The sequence below is a fragment of the Saccopteryx bilineata genome, chromosome 1 (assembly GCF_036850765.1).
Source record: "Saccopteryx bilineata isolate mSacBil1 chromosome 1, mSacBil1_pri_phased_curated, whole genome shotgun sequence".
In the NCBI taxonomy this organism is placed as follows: domain Eukaryota; kingdom Metazoa; phylum Chordata; class Mammalia; order Chiroptera; family Emballonuridae; genus Saccopteryx; species Saccopteryx bilineata.
In genome coordinates, this window is record NC_089490.1 from 181,477,416 (window position 1) to 181,495,598 (window position 18,183).

Sequence of the window (18,183 nt, forward strand, 5' to 3'; positions counted from 1 at the left end):
CATTTCCAGTGCTCACTAGCCTATGTGGCTAATGGCTACTATATTGGATTTGGAACGTGGAATATTCTCACCATCTCAGAAAGTTTGACCGCTGGCGAGCACTGCTCTGTACTCGAGGTAGGCACAGAGACACACCTGGGCGTGGAGTAAAATCACAAATCAAGAATGCATGTGGTTCAGGACCCAGCAGCTTCAGATTCTGAATGACACCTGAACAACGGACAGTTTCAAAAAAAGACAGAGGCCCGTGGCTGGGCCAGGACTGAAAAGGGCTTGAGAGGCGTGCTAACTGAATGAGTGATTGAAGAGCAACTTGTCTTTTGCAATCCTTGCTGGTCTGACAGGCTCCTGCAGAATTACATCACTTCCTAAAAAACAGGCAAACACTTCTCCTTCAAGTTAGCACCTACCCAAACAAGCAGGAAACAGGAAATGTTCACGTCTCAGGGAGGCTGAAGCCAGCGCAGCATCGTGCTGGAGGGAGAGCCTGGGCGCGCTGACATGAAGGCTCCCTGCGCAGCCCTCGTCCTGGCCCTGATCACCGCGCTCCTTCCCGCTGGCCGGGCTCAGGGTAAGCTACCTCCACCCCAGGGAGGAGGATAATGAAGCCTTGTTTGGTGCGGGAGGCTACAGAACTCTGCCGGGGAGGCTGACACCCAGAAAGTGTAATCTTTTTTGTGTGAAAGAAGTGGAGAAAATGAGAACTGCTTTTTTAACGTGTTGCGGTGGGAGGGTGAACTTGGCTTTGCCTGCAGCAACCGAATTGCACTCCAACCCGCTCACTTAATGTAACCTTCCTGCAATCTTTGTCTTCTAACATACGCGGGTCCCTGTAATTCACAGTTTTAGTGGGTGTATTAAGAAAAGCATAAGGTCTTCGGCAGTTCATGTAAAAGGACATTTCATTCAGCTGAAACAGAGAAATAATAGTAAATTTGCTTTTTATAATGTGGACTGAGAAGTCTGCTGGTTTCAGAAACTCTTGGAAAAGCTGGGTTAGGGAAATTTATTACTGGAAAGTATACTAAAGAACAGAAGTTTAAAAAAATGTAAACAGGAAATTATCTGAGGAGTTCTCATCCACTTAACTTTTCAAAAAAGTTCTTTTATCTGTTTTTCTTTGATCTTGTTACTTCGGGGGATATTTTCTTTGCATTGACTGTTACTGATGAAAATTTGCTTAAAAAAGTAATGTGATTATAGCAAACCAGCGGTATTGGAAGAGGCAAAAGATTCTAAGTCTCATTTTTTTAAACTGTGGGCAGCTATTGGTTTATATCTTTGACAGTTGTTACAATAAGGGTAGTCACCCTCAAATGCCTCTTACAGTTTTGTCGACTTGCCCTTGGGTAAACACCCTTGTTACCCGTGGTTTCTTCAGTGAACACTACCTGCTTCTAGCATAGAGAAGGACTTCAAGCAAAAAGAAAGGTTCCAAGCCACACTTCTCTAAATAGGATGGGGGCATCAGGCACTGCTGACCCATGCCACAACTTCCTGGAAATTAGCAGTCAGCATCCAACCACCCCGACCCCAACAACTTCTCTTCTCCTGGGTGCTCTCCCTGTGGTGTCTCTCCAGGCTGTGAGATGGAAAACGAAGGGCGATGGGCAAACCATTCCAAGTGGAGAGATGTTTGGTTGAAATTGAGGTTAGCATTCAAAACAAGTTAGCATTCACAACACATATTCAAAACAAGTGTGTTGGTTTATGCTTCAAGTTTTGGAGCTGGAAGGGAGCCTAAAGGTTTTGAAGCTCAAGCAGCACTGGGGATGCAGGTGGAGAAACTGAGGCAGAGGAAGTTGAGATGTCTGAATCCCACTGCTAGCCAGCTCTACTAACCGGACTCCAGGGTCTGTCCTCTTCCCCAGGGGGCCAACCACACCCCCTGCCAACACCGTGGGACTAGTCTCCTTTGCCCTCAGGGCCGCCCCCAGCACACCCAAGGAAGTGGAGCCCAGTCCTCCCATCCTGCCTCTCTACCTCTTACAACTGCCGCAAACATGCCCCGCCAACAGGGCCCTGAGAGTAGTATTTAACCTTGCCTGAGGATTTTCTTGAGCTTCTTGACAATGATTGAATCAAGTATTTGCAATTCAGGAGATGGAGAAAGAAAATCTGAGGAGACTCAAGCGTTCAATTTTTTTCTGAAGCCCATATCTGATCATGTCACTGCAGCACTTGAAGACCTTCAGTGGCTCCTCGTTTATGCTCCTTGGGCTGTCAGTTCAGTCTCCTTTCCAGTGGCACCTCCTTCCGCATGTCCTCCCACTCCCAGCCATGGCCCTCTTCTCACACTGAATGCAGCATGTGCTCTGTGCTTCTTGCCACAAGTGAATGACAAGTTCTCTTTTTTCTACTTAGTGAATTTCTGTATCACCTCTTCCTTGATGTCTCCCTTTACTTCACCCTCTCTGATGCTCTGCCTTTAAGTGCCCATAGACCGAAATGTATAATATATAAACTCAGCTTATCACTTTGTTGTTCCACTTATTTATGCATTCACTGTTTGATTCTTGCATGTGCCCTGACCGAGGATCGAACCCCCAAACTTGGTGTATCAGGGTGACTAACTTACTGACCTGCTCTGCCAGGGCTTTCTGCTTATCACTTTGAATCATAATTGTGTCTATGTTCATCTCTTCCACCAGTCTGTGAGCACTTCCAAGGAAAATCCTCTTTTTTTTTTTTTTTAGGAAAATCCTCTTTAGTTAGTATTTGACTTCCTAAAACCCAAGGGGTCAGCATAGATTAGAAACTCAGTAATTGTTAATAAATACTAAAATCACAAAATACAGTAGTATACAGAGATGTGTTGTAGAATTGGGCAATCATCCTAGAATGGATATGAGGCTAATTACTAAACACTGACGGGTCTGTTGATAACAGATAGTGTTAGCATGTCAGGAGAAGTCAAAGATTAAAAACTGCATTTTAGAAGACCGCAGGGAATATCTAGCTAATTCAACACATTTATTGGGCCTTTCCTGGATTCCCAAGGTCTGAGAATTCAAAAGTGCCACCTGCAAAAAAGCTGTATAATCAAAGCTTATTACTTTGAGGTTAGTCAAGGGAAAGGCTATTCTAAATTGAGGACTGAATATATATATATATATATATATATATATATATATATATATATATATAAATAATGTATATCCTTTTGAGCTGATGGTGCCTAAGACTTCCAGGTATGAGTTAGTTTATAGGTGTCACACTTATATTTTCTTGAATTCTTCAAAAAACACCTTGGAGATGTTTGGTGGAAGAATCCAATCTACTGAACAGCCCAACTCTCTCCTTTGCAAGCATATTATAAGACATTTCTCAAATCAAGCCTTTACTAACCACAATCAGGCAACATTATCTGATCCCTGCAGTTACCTGAGACCTGCATCATTACCTCTGAGTCAGCACCTTTGTCTTTAATGTAGATTGAGAGCCTGATGCAGAATTGATTACTATCTCAAGTGAATAATCCACTTAGAAATCACCAAGAGAGAAAGAGGAAACAGCTTTTCTGGGATTTTGGCCAAACAGACAAGCACAGCTAGAGGAAAGCTCTGGGTTGAGGTGTCTTGACCAGTGTAGAATGCTAAGAAAGTTCAGACTCCAGGTGACATTCTGCCTGTGGAGTGAAGGAAGGCATTCCCATCTCATTCCTCACTCTGGGCCCTGTCACTGTCAGCTTAGCCCTACCAGAAAGCTAAAAGCAACTTCCCAGATACCTGCAGCATGGGATTTATTAGCTGCCGCAAGCAGAGTGGTCTGTAGGAGGAAGAGTGACAGGCATAAGGCAGAAACAGGGTGACTGTTTGGGTGGCCAAACACTGGGTTTAACAGAGAGGACTGGGAAATTTTCTGGGCTGTTTCAGAAGAGTAAGAACCATATAATTATTGATTGATGAACCCTGAGGAGCTAAATAATAGAAGGAAATGCTAGTTGCATAAGATGAAGTGGCACTTGCCGGTGCTGTTCTCATTTCAATGACCGTGACTGACTGCCACCTGCTATTTTCTGGGATAGTCCCAGTGAAGTAGTAATAATGATGACAGGGAATATATCCAGTGCTCATTATATGCCAGACACTGTTCTGAATACGTTCCCTATCAGAACTGATTTAATTCTCCTAACAACCTTGTATAATGGGGACTATTTTATCTGTTTTACATATGAGAAAACTGAGGCACAGAGATGTTAAATGACTTGCCCAGCTAAGTAAGTAGTAGATCTAAGTAAGATTCAGCTTCAGGCCTCCATGCTCTAACCATATACTATTTTACCTCTGGGTTTTCAGGCTATGTGGCTTGTTTCAGGTTTGGAAAAATATGTCTCTGGTGCCTTCCCAACTGTAGATAGACACAGAAACTCTTGGCTGGACTCTAAGGTTATTTACCACATGCAAATAAAGGAGCTGTATTTGGTGTGGTGAGAGTCTGGCTAACAGGAAAAGGAGTGGCGACAGTTGGGTTAAACTTGGGCCTGAAGAGGGGGGAAGGGATGGGCTGAACGGTGCAGAGTGAACAACACGGAATCTGGGGATCAGCACAGTTCAAACCAGAAGTCACTGGATCAGAGGTTTCAGGGTGTGGGAACCAGGGCGAGGAAGCCCAGCCTTGCTGTGGGAGAGCCCTGCTGAACACTGACCCCAAGGACCAAACACACACACCCACACACACACACACACACGCACACACGACAAGCAGAGGGATTCATTGAGGCTTACAGTCCCTCTGTCTCTAAAAAGGCTGACCCAGGAACCAGAAGAGGGCAGGATCTTGGCTGGGATGAGCTTAGTTTTACAAAGAAACAATGCATCCTGCAAGTTGCCTACCTGTGTATTGTGGGTACTACCCTCAAATGTTGGCAGAGATGGGGGGAAAGGGGAGCTCTGCACTGCTGGTGGGAGGGCAGATCAGTGTCCTCTCTAGCCTGCCTTTCTGCTTAACCCATCCATTGGGCTTTCAATTTCAGTTATCATATTTTTGCTTTAAGGAAGATCCTTTTTTATTTCTAGAAAATCCCTTATATATGTAATATACATTCTATAGATTGTCTTGGTTTCATTATTTTCTTATTTATTTTCTGTCTTTATTTTAAACATATTATTATTTGATAACTTTTATCTGAAGGTTTTATAGACCTAATCTTGTTGCTTGTTGAGTGGGTCGAATCCCATTCATGGAAAAACTCACTCGGGGGCACGGAAGGCAGATCCTGGCAGAGGATGACTCACCCTATTGAGCAGAACCCCAAATTTTCTGATTCTATCACCAAGCTACTGTCAATGCTTAACCAATACAACCTCTGCCCCCAATCCTGTCATCATTTGCATTTGAAAGAAACTCAGACAAGGTATGTGCTGGGCTTCAAAAGAGCCAGTGCTTGGACCTCAGGCTTAAAGCTCACCCTGGGATGCAGTGAGGGCAGGCTCCTGGGGTCAGCCTTCAAGAGTCACATGAGCAGGTTCCAGAACCTTATTAAAAGTGCAAGCCAGCAAGCCAGAGTTAGCAGTGGGGCCAAGTTGGTAACCAGAAGCAGGTAATCAAGGAGGCCAGACTGCCAAAGAGAAAGAAGTTGACAAAACCAAATTCAAAATCAGAGGAGGGGCTAGGGTCATGGTGTCAAGATGATGGTGAGGTCAGCCTGGGGTAGTGCACCTGATTCTGACTTTGAACTTTGCCCAAATCATTGCAGTTGGGTTTTTTCTCTCTCCCTTTCTCTCTTTCCCACCCACCCACCCACCCACCCTCCCGCTCCCTTTCTTTTATTTTACTTTATAAAGCTAATCTTACTCTCTGAACACTCCTATAACAACCTTCCTCTTAGTTCTCCCTGCCTCAACCAACTCTATAGTGGCTCACAGAAATATATTGCTCACAAAATAGTTACTGACCTTTGAGCTAAGAATGGTGTTTATATTTTAAATAATTATATTTTAATAGTTATATAAAAATGTACATAACAACCTGTATTTTGCCTCTTGGCCTCAAGATCTAAAATATCTACTCTGTGACCCTTTAAGAAAAAATTTGCCAATTCCTGCTGTAGTCAATATGGAAAAATTTAATATATTATAATTAGTGATGAATACTGTGTTATTCGTTACATGAATCTCTGTTCTTTTCGGTGGGTCTGTGTTCACAATGAAAAATAGTGCACGGGCCTGTGAGTTCTTCCCTAGCACTCCTGCGTCCCCGTCTCACTCTCCATCGTTCCTACCCAGAGATTGTCCCAGTCTCTTTGGAAGACATGTCCATCATCATTTCCTCACTTTCCATTCATTTCTCAACCCACAGCAATCTGGCTACTGCGTCCACACAGCACCTGCTCTATCTAGGGTACCAATGCCTCCTAATAGCTTAACCCACAGGATCCGTTTCTGTCCTTATTTTATGTTTTTCTCTGTAGCATTTAGCATAATTAATCACTGAGACTCTTTATCCTTAGCAGGGGTCCCCAAACTTTTTACACAGGGGGCCAGTTCACTGTCCCACAGACCGTTGGAGGGCCACCACATACAGTGCTCCTCTCACTGACCACCAATGAAAGAGGTGCCCCTTCCAGAAGTGCAGCAGGGGGCCAGATAAATGGCCTTAGGGGGCCGCATGCGGCCCACCAGCCGTAGTTTGGGGACGCCTGTAAGTCTTACAGTGCCATTTTCTTCTTAGTCTCCTGCGACTCTGATGGCTCCTTTCCATTTTTTTGGTCAAGAGTCTTTCTCTTTCACCTGCTCATTTCACATTAAAGCTGACCTTTTCTTACTTCTCACATCGTTCCTGGGCCTTGACACCCACTTTGATGGCTTTCCTCTCACTTTTTGGCTAGTGATTCCCCAACAATCATCTTTAGACCTACCTGCCGAAGTCTAGACCCACGTTTTCATCGTCAGTTCTCTGTGGGTACGTCCCAGGGCCCTACACTCAGCGTGTTGAAACAGAGGTCATCACTCCCTGCTAGTTTAGGTCCCCATTAGCTTTCTCGAGGCTACTTCCTGAACTTTGATTGGTCTCCTTGCCTTTAGACTCATCTCCAATCCATTTTCACATCTCCTCTAGAGTAATTGTTCTATAATAAATACATAATCCTTTCCCTCCTGCACTATCCCTTCAGTGGTTTTTTCTTCCTTGGGATAGATCCAACCCCTGCCCCTGCCCCCAATCATCACAAATCCCTCGGGAGCTGGTCCCAGGCTCCTTTCCCACTTCACCCTCGACACTCCCCACTGCACAGCCTCTGATACAACTACTTGAACGTGCCAAGCTCTGTTGGGACACAGAGCTTTTCTCTCTGCTCTGCTTCCACTGTGATGTCTTGCCCTGACATCTGTGCTCCCTGAACTCCTGCACTGTGAAGATTTTCTGGTCCTTTATCCCGATGAATGTATTCCTCTCCCATGTCCTCATGGCACTCTGTTCACAAACACATTATATAATACAGTTTTTAGTAAACTATATTATATCTATTGATCTGTGTGCCATTGCACCTACTTAGTAGTCACTTCCCTGGGAGATAGGGGGCTGGTCTTATTCACCTTTATATCCCAGCGCCTAGAATAGTGCCTGACACATACTAGCCCCATAGCTGACTGACTGAGTGACATGAAATTTACCTTATAACCCAAGACTTGTATTCATGACAGATTATAGTCAGTTAAAGAATGAAGTGACACTGTAGTCATACCTGGATAAATGTGATTTTATATAACCCAATTTTGTTTCATTCAAAAAGGTAAAGTAACTACCATATTTGCCCATGTATAAGATGTACCTTAATTTGGGGGCCTGAAATCTGAAAAAAAGAAATGTATTACATAAAGTTATTAACTCAAATTTTATTCATCAGAAAATTCATACAACTCCTCATCACTGTCAAAACTCCTGTCCATTAGCTTGTCCTCATCTGTGTCTGATGATGAATCACTGTCATCATATATTGCCTCTTCCTCAGTTCCATCGATGGCATTTGAAATGCCACAACCACTGTATAAAACACACCCAGTTTTTAGACCCTAAGTCTTTCAAAAAAGTATGTGTCTTATACATGGGGAAATACGGTATCCCAAATATTAATCATGAATACTTTCCTTCAGCCTCCTCACACCAAAACAGGTGACAGAATTGCTGCACTTACGGGCCACTGCACAGAGGACCACTGTACCCATCTTCCTCCAAAGGGGTGGCTAGAAGTTCAGCCCCACAATGTGTGTGTTGAGCTGCAGGACAAGTTGCAGAAAGGCCAGGAAGTTACAAACATTTTGGGGAGACTTTTGAAAAAAAAACAACAAAAAAACAAATGGAATACAGGTTCCATTAACACTAAAGTTCAAGCCAGTATAAGCTGATTTGAAAACTTGAAGAAATAAAAATTATGTAAAACTAATAAAAAAGAAACCTGCCTCAGGAGATGAGAACAGCACTAAAGTGTTTCCTGAGAAATGACAGAAGATGATTAGAGGTGGTTTTTCCATTTCCTTGGGATAGAATGGAGTCTGAGATGGGAGTTGAGGGGGTAGGGAAGGTTGGGTTTCTTTTCCTTAAAACAAAACCAGGTAATCTAGTTTGGTTTTGAAATTTGACATTTTATACTATATCTCTTTATTTCATATGAATTAAGACAGATTTCTTAATTCCTACATCCCCACCCCATTGTTTTCAGAAACAGGAGCCTAGTGGTTACTACTAGGGTCTCATGACACTTTTTTCTTCCTGACAACACTGTTTATTAACTAAAAAATTCATTTATTCTCTAAAAAAGTTCTTGTTTATTTGTTTATGATTATTATTGCCAGACTTAGCAAGGAAAAAAATATAGGACACTCATCCAGTTAAATGTAAATTTCAAATAAACAAAATTTTTTTTGGTATAAGAACATCCCATGTAATATAATATAAATATAGGACATACAAATATTGCATAGGACATATTTATACTAAAGATTATTTGTTGTTATACTTAAATATAACTGGGCATCCTATATTTTATCTAGTAACTATTCATCATAATGATTATCCTTTGTCAAGCAATGACCATCTCTAAACTAAGAATTCAAGAATGGACCAACTTTAGAGAATCTATTAATGTAATTCATCCCATTAAAAACTAAATGATGTCTGACCAGTCAGTGGCGCAGTGGATAAAGCATTGGCCTAGGACGCAGAGGACCCAGGTTTGAAACCCTGAGGTCGCCAGCTTGAGCAGGGGTTTATCCAGCTTGAGCATGAGGTCACTGGTTTGAGTGTGGGATCATAGACATGACCCCATAGTTACTGGCTTGAAGCCCAAGGTTGCTGGATTCAGCCCAAGGTCACGGGCTTAAGTAAGGGTTCACTGGCTCGGCCAGAGCCTCCTGGTCAAAGCACATATGAGAAAGCAATTAATGAACAACTAAGATGCCACAATGAAGAACTGGTGTTTCTCATCTCTCCCTGTCTGTTTCTCTCTGATTGTTACTCTTTCTCTCACTAAAACAACAACAACAAAAAAAAACAACTAAATGAGAAAAACATCATAGGATTACATTAATAAATGCTGAAAAGAGGTTAACTAGAGTGAGACTAGCACAACCTCAGTGCTCAAGCTGCAGTACTGAAATTTGACTACTGGAGGCTGGTTAGCCATACAGGATGGAGGGGCAGGATTGATTCTCTCTCAAGATAAAATAGGACCAGAGGGAAATTAGCCTTGGAAGCCTGTTAAGGGACATTGCTGATTCCAGAAAATCTCACCCACCACTTCGCTTCCCTGACACCTCAGGAACTTGCTTCCTTCTTGAGGCTCCAAGAAGCCTTCCCACAATAAACAAACACTTGCTCTCTGTTCAGCCATAGTCAGGCGATGCGGAACTTTTGGTAGCACCCTCTCCGGTTCTTCCTGCAGCTCATGGTGAAGGTGCATTAGCCACTGAAACAACAGGCCTCGTCTTCCCTCCCAGCTTGCCTGCTCTCTGATCTATCGCTAACATACTTCTACCATGTATATATTATTTGGTGTGTCTCTGTCTTCCAGTTGCCCATCCAGCAAGGCTGAGCAAGGGGTGCCATGCAGGACAGAAGGCCTAGGTGGGCCACACAGAGCCCACCCACTTTATCCCATGGGCAGTGTGCGTCCCTTCCCTACTCGGAGGGAGGCTGACATAGCAGGCCAGGGAGAGGGTAGGTCTTGGTGAAGAACATATATTCTCAAGCTACTCTTTTCAATTGTAATTGTTATTCGGGTGAGTAATGATCATAACTTCATTTAACAATCCTTGATCTTTTTGTTTGTAAAGCACTTTTGTGTTTGCTCTCCCACTGGTGGTAGGAAGGAGCTTTCAATGTTAAAAGTGTGTTTGTGTCCTGTCCCATAGAAATACATTCCTTTAAACTTCCAGGTACTTCAGGTCAGAATAGGGTTCCAGGGCACAAAAATACAGTCGGAGGGTGAAAAAAGCAACTTCCCCAGATAGGTTTACCTTCAAATAAGAGATGGCCTTAGGGGCTGGGCAAGTCTGATTAGACATGGGCAAGCCTTCTCTGAACAGGATATCAGAATAAAATAGAAACAGACATCAGAGCCTCGCGTGCCCTCAATGTGGGGTGGTGGGCTTTTTTGTTTGTTTGTTTGTTTGTTTGTTTTTATTCAATGAGAAGAGAGGAGGCAGAGAAAGACTCCTGCATGCACTTTGACCAGGTTCCTCCCGGCAAGCCCACTAGGGGGCGACACTCTGCCCATCTGGGGCATTTCTCCATTGCTCAAAAACCAAGCTCTTCTTAGAGCTTGAGACAGAGACCATCCTCAGTGTCTGGGGGCAACTCACTCCAATCGAGCCATGGCTTCAGGAGGAGAAAAGTGAGAGACGGAGAGAAGTGAGGAAGGAGAGGAGGAGAAGCAGAGGGTGCTTCTCCTGTGTGTCCTGACTGGGAATCGAACCCAGGACATCCACATGCTGGACTGATGCTCTACCAACTGTCCAGGGCTGTGGGGTGTGTTTGATCTGGTAGTAACTTGCAAATACAGATGTACATTCTCAAGGAAATGAGGTAAAAATACAACCTGGCTTCATAAGTCATTTCCTAGAGCAGGTGACGGCATAAAAGCTGTCCTTCTCAAAAGGAGCAAAAGGAGCATTTTAAACATTCTTTCGATATAAAGCATGGTCACCGTCAGATGGCTGAAGTGAAAGTGTGTACAAGACCGACACCATGTTACCCAAACTGCCCTTCAACATGTAAAATTCACCATTAACTTTCCGGGTTTTTGCCTTGCACCTGTTCAACAAACTACTGATTCTGACCCTACCTTCTTCCAGGGACTGTGTCAGAAAGCATATTGAGTGAATACTTTTACTGAATTGAAATGGTCGCACACAAAGTACAGCAGAGCTTACAGTGGAACGAACAACCTCTCCACGTCACTCACCCTCTCCCCGGAGAGTAAACTCACTTGGCCTCTACCATGGCAGCCACAGAAAACATGAAATCCCCCTGCCAAAATATCAAATAAGCAAAAAAAACCAACAGCAAATAGACATATAGTTTCCTCATTAGGAAGTCACAAGTTTACATTAAACAAGTCCTCTCTCAGACCTGGAAAGGGGTTGATAGAGGGAGGAGAATATCAGACTGTTGATAAAAAGGTGAGAGGTGTAACATTTTGCTCAGATTAACTAGGCCTGTTTTACATTCCCTAAACTACCATCTGTGAGTGGCCACTGAGTAGCAGACAGGGTTCCAGGTGCTGGGGTAGACATAGTGAGAAACGGCGGAGGAGACAAGCAGTAAGCACTTACTTGAGTGATGGTTTCAGATAATCAGCCGTAAGTTAGTACTGTTTTGATACCAAGTAAACCAGAGTACAGGCAGAGCACTTTGGTACATCCTCTGAGGTCCACGCAGGAAGGTGTCCCAGTGGCCCACCACCACGTGCCCTCTATCTACTTTGTGTTAGCTCTCCCTGAATCAAACACTGTCACTCTCCCACAGCCAGGCTGGGACATGATGAGTATGGTAAGGTCTTTTGTTCCCGGTTTGTTCCAGTTTGGTTCCTGACCGCATCATAGTCAGATTCCACAGATACTGAAAAACTGATTTTTTAAAAAGACATCAGAGCTGAATAGATAGACTATCTGATAGGTGCACATACCTATTCATTGTGCTCCTAAAGTCTTCTTTCTGAAGACAGGCTTCACTGATCACCTTTAAAGCTAATCAGGGTTGCTTTCTTGAATAACAGCAAGTGAAAATAAGGGCAGTTGAGTTATGATTTAACTCAGGAATTCTTAGCACATATACTTGGTGGAATCATTTGGAGAGTTTTTAAAATACACTATTGAACTTGAAACTAATATAAAATAATATTGAATGTCAACTGAAATTAAAAAATAAAATAAAATAAACTGTTGCCCAGGCCAGAGCCACAGGTGTCCTCAAACAAACTAATTTGCATGAACCTTAAAAACCATCACGTGATGTTGGTGTACTGTAAATGTTAAAAACAACAACAGGGGTGACTGATGATGAAACACAACTAAATGAGATTGTTTGGCCAACTTAAACCAATGATTCCCAAGTATGGCTTGGGGATTAGCAGCGGCAGCATTTTATTAGAAATGATAATTCCTGGGCCCCATCCAGACAGACCTATGAAATCAGAAACTCTGGGAGCCGTGTCCAGCAACCTGTGTTTAAGAAGCCCTCCAGATGGCTTTGATGACACTAAGGTTTGAGGTCCACCAGTTTAAAAGTCCAAGCTATTCTGTCACCAGTGATCTTGACTGGAGATCTAGCATTTAAACTCCAGACTTGCATGGGAAGGCATGACTGTCACGGTCCTCTCAATCCGTCCTGGCTAGAGTCTCTTAGGTGCTCAAGGCTTCAGTAGTGATTTTTATGCTATTGTGTTCTGGTGACAGACTTGGCAGCTGCTGGATAAGCCGCTGGCACCCAGCTTCCTGACTGCTGATTCTGCAGCTCACTGAGGAGGGGCACAGAGGACAAGAGGGCAGAGTGACTTGGGCTTGCCCCAGGGAAGGCCAGAGTGAGTAGGGGTTGGATAGTGGCTGGCCCACTGGAGTCACCCAGAAAGCTGTAAAAATACTGAGGTGTGGGTTAACCCCCAGATAGTTTGATCTAATGGTCTGGGGTGTGGTCTGCTATCAGGAGTGTTAGACGGTCCCCACGTGATTCTAATGTGCAGCCAAGGCTGCGAACCTCAGGGAGAACTCTAGAGGACACCTTGCTTTGCTGTTATCTCGTCCCTCTCACACTCTGGCTCTTTGTATGTGGAGATTGGGGGTAGGAAGGAAGAGTGGGCAGACTTCTTGGATTTGGTTTCTTGAGCATCCTGAAGTTCATATAGTTTAATTCTGCCATAGAGCAGGACACAGTTTGAACACCTGTCACCTGACTTGTCTTCTTTCATTTCACAATCTGTATTATACAACCACTTAAATAATTTCTGTATGGAGTCTACATAAATGAAAGAATGGGGTGACCAGTGGAGGATATACTTCATGATATCCTGAATTCAGTAATATCCTCTCATCATTATTTTATTTTGTGTTGCAAAATCAGTGTGGCAATCTTTCAGTTGGTATAGAATACATTTCTTTTAACCTTAAAAACTAGAGCGTGGTTGCATATCTGTTCCACTTTCAAAAAATAAAAAAGAGAAGTGAGCTAGTTCGCTTCACCGGGAAGCAGAGTCATTTCCACTTAGTGACGATGCCCAGGGTGGCGGTCACGGTGGTCACGGTGGCTGTGTGTCCGCTCTGCTGCTGGCTGTCAGGTTCACCTCACGCATCCCCTCCCCCACCCCACCCCGGCTTCCACTTACAAGGATTCCCGCAGGGTCCTTGCCAGATACACAACATATGAGTCCCAGATGCATTTGCATGGATATTGCCAATGATCACTTGGGACTGTGTACACTGTGCAGCTTATTATCTGGTAATTCTAGAAATTTAGGATTAAAAGTAAGTGAAATATGGCAGCTTAGCTTCATCATTCACATGACCACTCCCATTTACCTCTTCTTAATGCTCCATGGTCTGAGCAGAGAAAGAGAAATGATGGGAGGGAAAACTCCCGGGAGAGTTTCCCCTGGGGCCACTTGAAAGGTAGAGAGAGCCTTGGCCAGCCAGCCTCACACCCCAGGTTCCACAGGCAGGTCACGCACACAGTTCACGGTCATCCACACAGTTCACAGCCACACCTGGCCGGCCTCGCTCAGCCCTTCTGCTTGTAACGTACTGTCCTCCTTCTCTTGTATCTTCTGCACTTTTGCTTGCTGATGCTTCTCTCTCTTTACTCCCACATGATCCTTTTCACCTTTTTCTCTGCAGCTTCTTCTGTTTTTACCCTGAAATATGTCCAAATTTAGATAAGATACAATAAAATGAAGAATTTGCATCAGGCAGATGGATCTCCTGGGAAACAGCAGAGAAACAGATAAGTCTAGGTAGAGATGGGGGAAAGAAAATGGGTGGAGGACAGAGGAAAGATGGGGGAAGAAAATGGGTGGAGGACAGAGGAAAGATGGGGGAAGAAAATGGGTGGAGGACAGAGGAAAGATGGGGGAAGAAAATGGGTGGAGGACAGAGGGAATATCAAATCTACCAGCACCTGGTTTATGCGTGGCACTGTATGGGTTACACAGCATTTTCACATTTGTGATTTCCTTTCTCTTCACACAAACACCTTGGGATAGACAGGGCAGCAGGCCTCTTTCTTGGCCTCTGGGAAAGGCAGGGCTGCAGAAGGGAGGGGCTCTTCCCAGACCCCATGGCTAACAGGGCAGCACCGAGTCTCAAGCCCCACTCTTCAGAATCCAAATCCTTTTCTCCATGATGCCGTGGAGCTGTCCACGAAGTCCTCACACAACACAGGAATCACTCTGCACCTTCAGCAGGGTTCATGCTTCAACTCAATTCCTTAAAGAGACTTCTGGTTCCACCACAGCAGTGCTGAGCTCCTGAGGTTGTAAATGTCACTTCTACGTAAGAAGTGTAGGATGGCTCCTACAGGAAATCACCATTGACTAGCATGGATCTTAGCAAGTATCTCCTGAAAAAGTCCTGGTCTCTCCTAGTGTCTGAGGCTGCACAGTGTTAAGGGGTCCCATGTCTATTGGGTTAGGTTGCTGTTAGCCCACACACCGTGGGAGGAACTTGTAATGCTTCAGGAAAAGTCTGCCAGCTCCCCTCCTGTCCCTGCTCCTGTGACTCTGGTTCCTCTAATTTCCACTTTGGTTTTGTCTACTTCCCGTTTTTTTCCTAACTCTCACCTCTGTCCCCTTGGTCCTCACTCCTGGTGACTGATTTGATCCTATGACCCACCTGGTTTTCCAGCTCCCCTTTGATGACATTTGATGCTCCTGGCACAATACTTGGGTCTGATCCCCATTGTTTTCAACTTCCTCCTCTTTTCCTATCATAGACTCCCTGCCTTCCCAGCCCATCCCTGACTTCCTCTCCGCCAATTCTCATCATATGAGGACTGAGCTAGGGTTGTCTTGGAGAAGTGAGGGCAGACGGCCAAGCGTAGTTTGGTGCTGTCCCTCTTCCCCCTGCACCCAACCTCCTCTCCCCTGCTGCCCCCACTCTTGGGACACACTGCAGAAGACACCTGCACTCATGTGGACTGAAGGATGTATACAGGGATATCTGTTGCAGCATCTCAAGAAATACAAAAAAATGACCTAAATCTCCATTAATAGGAACAGGTTGTGATACTTTCAAATGATGGGAGGAAGACAGCTTTGTGTGTGCAGACATGGAAGAAGATCTGAGTCAAATTTTAAGTGAAAAAAAGCAAGAGGCAGAACAATATTTAACTTTTTTTGCTTCCATTTGTGTTAATAAAAGAAAACAGGAGAAGGTACTTGTACGTGGCTAGCGTTTCTGTGGAAGGCAGCAGAACAGTGGTTATCTCTGGGGAGGGTAACTGAGTAACTAGGGGAAATGTGGTGGTGAAACTTCCCTGCTGAATTTAGTACCAGCTGTATCGCACCTATTCAAAGATTCTACTGACAAATGAGAGCTAGGCTTTAGAATCAACATGAAGATGTAGAAATAGACAGGAGCTTGGGGATCACTCCTGTGGTACAGATTAGAACATTAAGACATTAAAGGGGTAAATAATTTGTCCAAACTCCCACAATTACTAAGTGACAGAGCCATGACTAGAACCCTCACTGTCATTTGGCACCTATGTTTGAGGGAATGCAACTTCAAAACCCTATATGTCAGTAGAATTTACAACATAAATGATGGGGTTATCCCCCACGGCGAGATATTGGAGACTCGGTTTCTTCATCTGTAAAATGTGAACAAGAAAATTGTGAAGATTACATTAGGTAGTGCATGTTTATCCTAGCACCTGGCTTGTACGAAGCATCTCATCAGTGTTAGTTACTGTTGTTTATTATTTTGAAGCTGTTATGGAGTTGGTTGGGGCAGAGAGAGCTGTGAGGAAGGTTGTCATATGATGAAGGTTTGCAGAATAAAGAAGAGGGGAGGGAGATAGAATTGATTATCATTTACTTAAATAGTCATTGGAGAATTCCATTGAGTAAATGATGTTTAATGTGGAAAACATACTCAGAGAGGCCACTAAGAGCCACCTATGACAAGCATTGTCTCAACCAGACTGTGGCGCACTTCTTTGCATTTTTCTTTCATTCTCTGTTGTCAGAAAGCCCTCATTATTCTTGCTAGCTTATTCCCTTTCCTATTTTCTTTTCTTCTGGGACCACGAGTCAAGTGGTGACTCAGAGTGCTAAGTGTTCTACTGGGAACTTGTTGGCCGTCCTTGGAGAGGCGCTGAAAAGACCCTGCATCCTGGACAGCTTTGGTCACAGCTGCCTGGGCTGAGGAGCTTAGGGAGAACCGGGCAAAGTTAAAGTCTCTGGGAACGCTTCTCTGCTTCCTTCCCCTTTGGGCCGGAAAGCCGCCTCCTTATAAACTGATGGGCAAGAATATGAGGTCCTCTCTCTTGTTCACCCCCTCATGATTTGTAATCATTACATTCCAGCCAGGTTCTGCGATCAGCCCTCCTAGCTTCAAACCCTCACACCTCCACGATAGCTCTGTGATCGTGGGCAAGTTGTGTAACCTCTTTGAGCCAATTTCTAGCTGAAAAAAATGGTGAGGACAAAATGTTCCTCCAGGTAAAAGGCAGAGCGTGGGACTGGGCTCTTAGTAAATTTCTGATAAAGGCTAGCTTGAAATAGTAGCAGCAGCTACAGCAACAGCGAAAGGGATAAAAAGGGGATCTGAGTATTTGAGAAAGGTTACCGTAAGCACTGACCTCATGGAAAAGGGTCATTACCACCATTGCTCTTGTGTATGTGCCCTCCCTCATCCTACCTCCCCACCCCCTCATATTGTATGTTGGGTGGTCTTCAGTGGCCTGGGCTTTCAGTAAGGAATACTGTTTGGTTCTAGTAGTTCTGCAAGCAGGGTGACTTTAATGAAGGCATGTCCTGGTAGACAAATATCTTTTCCTGACCCAAGATGATATGCGATAAACTGAAGTGTTTAACATACGAGTGAATACAGTTTTGACTTATGTTATTTCACAGACATACCTACAGGACAAAGTCATTTAACCCAGAAGGCAGATGTCAATAAATGGTAGATTTAAAAAAAAATCCTGCTTTTGGTACATACAGGTGAGGAACCCCAGCAGTTTACCCAGCAGTTCGTAGTTGATTCTGATGGTTTGGGTTGGCATTTACTCAGGTGATTATCAAGTGGATTTCCTGTTCTTGGGAAAAACGAAAATGTTTATCTATATAACCAAAATAATTAGACCGTGATCAAACAAATAGCTTTATAAACCAAGTCAGAGGACTGCACTGGGACATAGGCATGCATCTAGATAAGGTATTACCATAAATTGGCTCTGCCAATTACGGCCAGCTCAGTCATTCTGCGGAGCAGTGGCCTGACCGGTAGCAACAGGGCAGAGTGTAAAACAGCCAACTTCCCCATTTGCATATCACCTGAGAAAGAACTTTTACATAAAGTATCTTGTTTGATAAGTTTTCTGTAGCCTACACTCATATTCTGTTTTGCTCAATGGGCCCCATCTGAATGATAGGCAACGGTATACCCTGACAGGATGAAAACCTTTAGCCTGCCTTACCATGATCACCACATAGCCAGATGAGAAGAGATTTTTCAGTTTATAGTCCTTTCC

The 18,183-nt window shown here is 44.0% G+C and overlaps 1 protein-coding gene across 3 annotated transcripts in view; it reads left to right on the plus strand.

Moving 5' to 3' along the window:
• Positions 1 to 336: 336 nt before the first annotated feature.
• The window catches only part of TMEM154 (transmembrane protein 154), a 69,322-nt gene continuing 51,475 nt past the window's right edge, over positions 337 to 18,183 (plus strand). For 2 of the 3 annotated variants that reach the window (XM_066280636.1, XM_066280626.1), the window contains exon 1: positions 337 to 571. In XM_066280636.1, coding sequence (XP_066136733.1) covers positions 502 to 571 — 70 coding nt within the window. In that variant the 5' untranslated portion in view covers positions 337 to 501. The remainder of the gene's footprint in view (positions 572 to 18,183) is intronic. The other variant, XM_066280615.1, reaches the window with a different exon arrangement.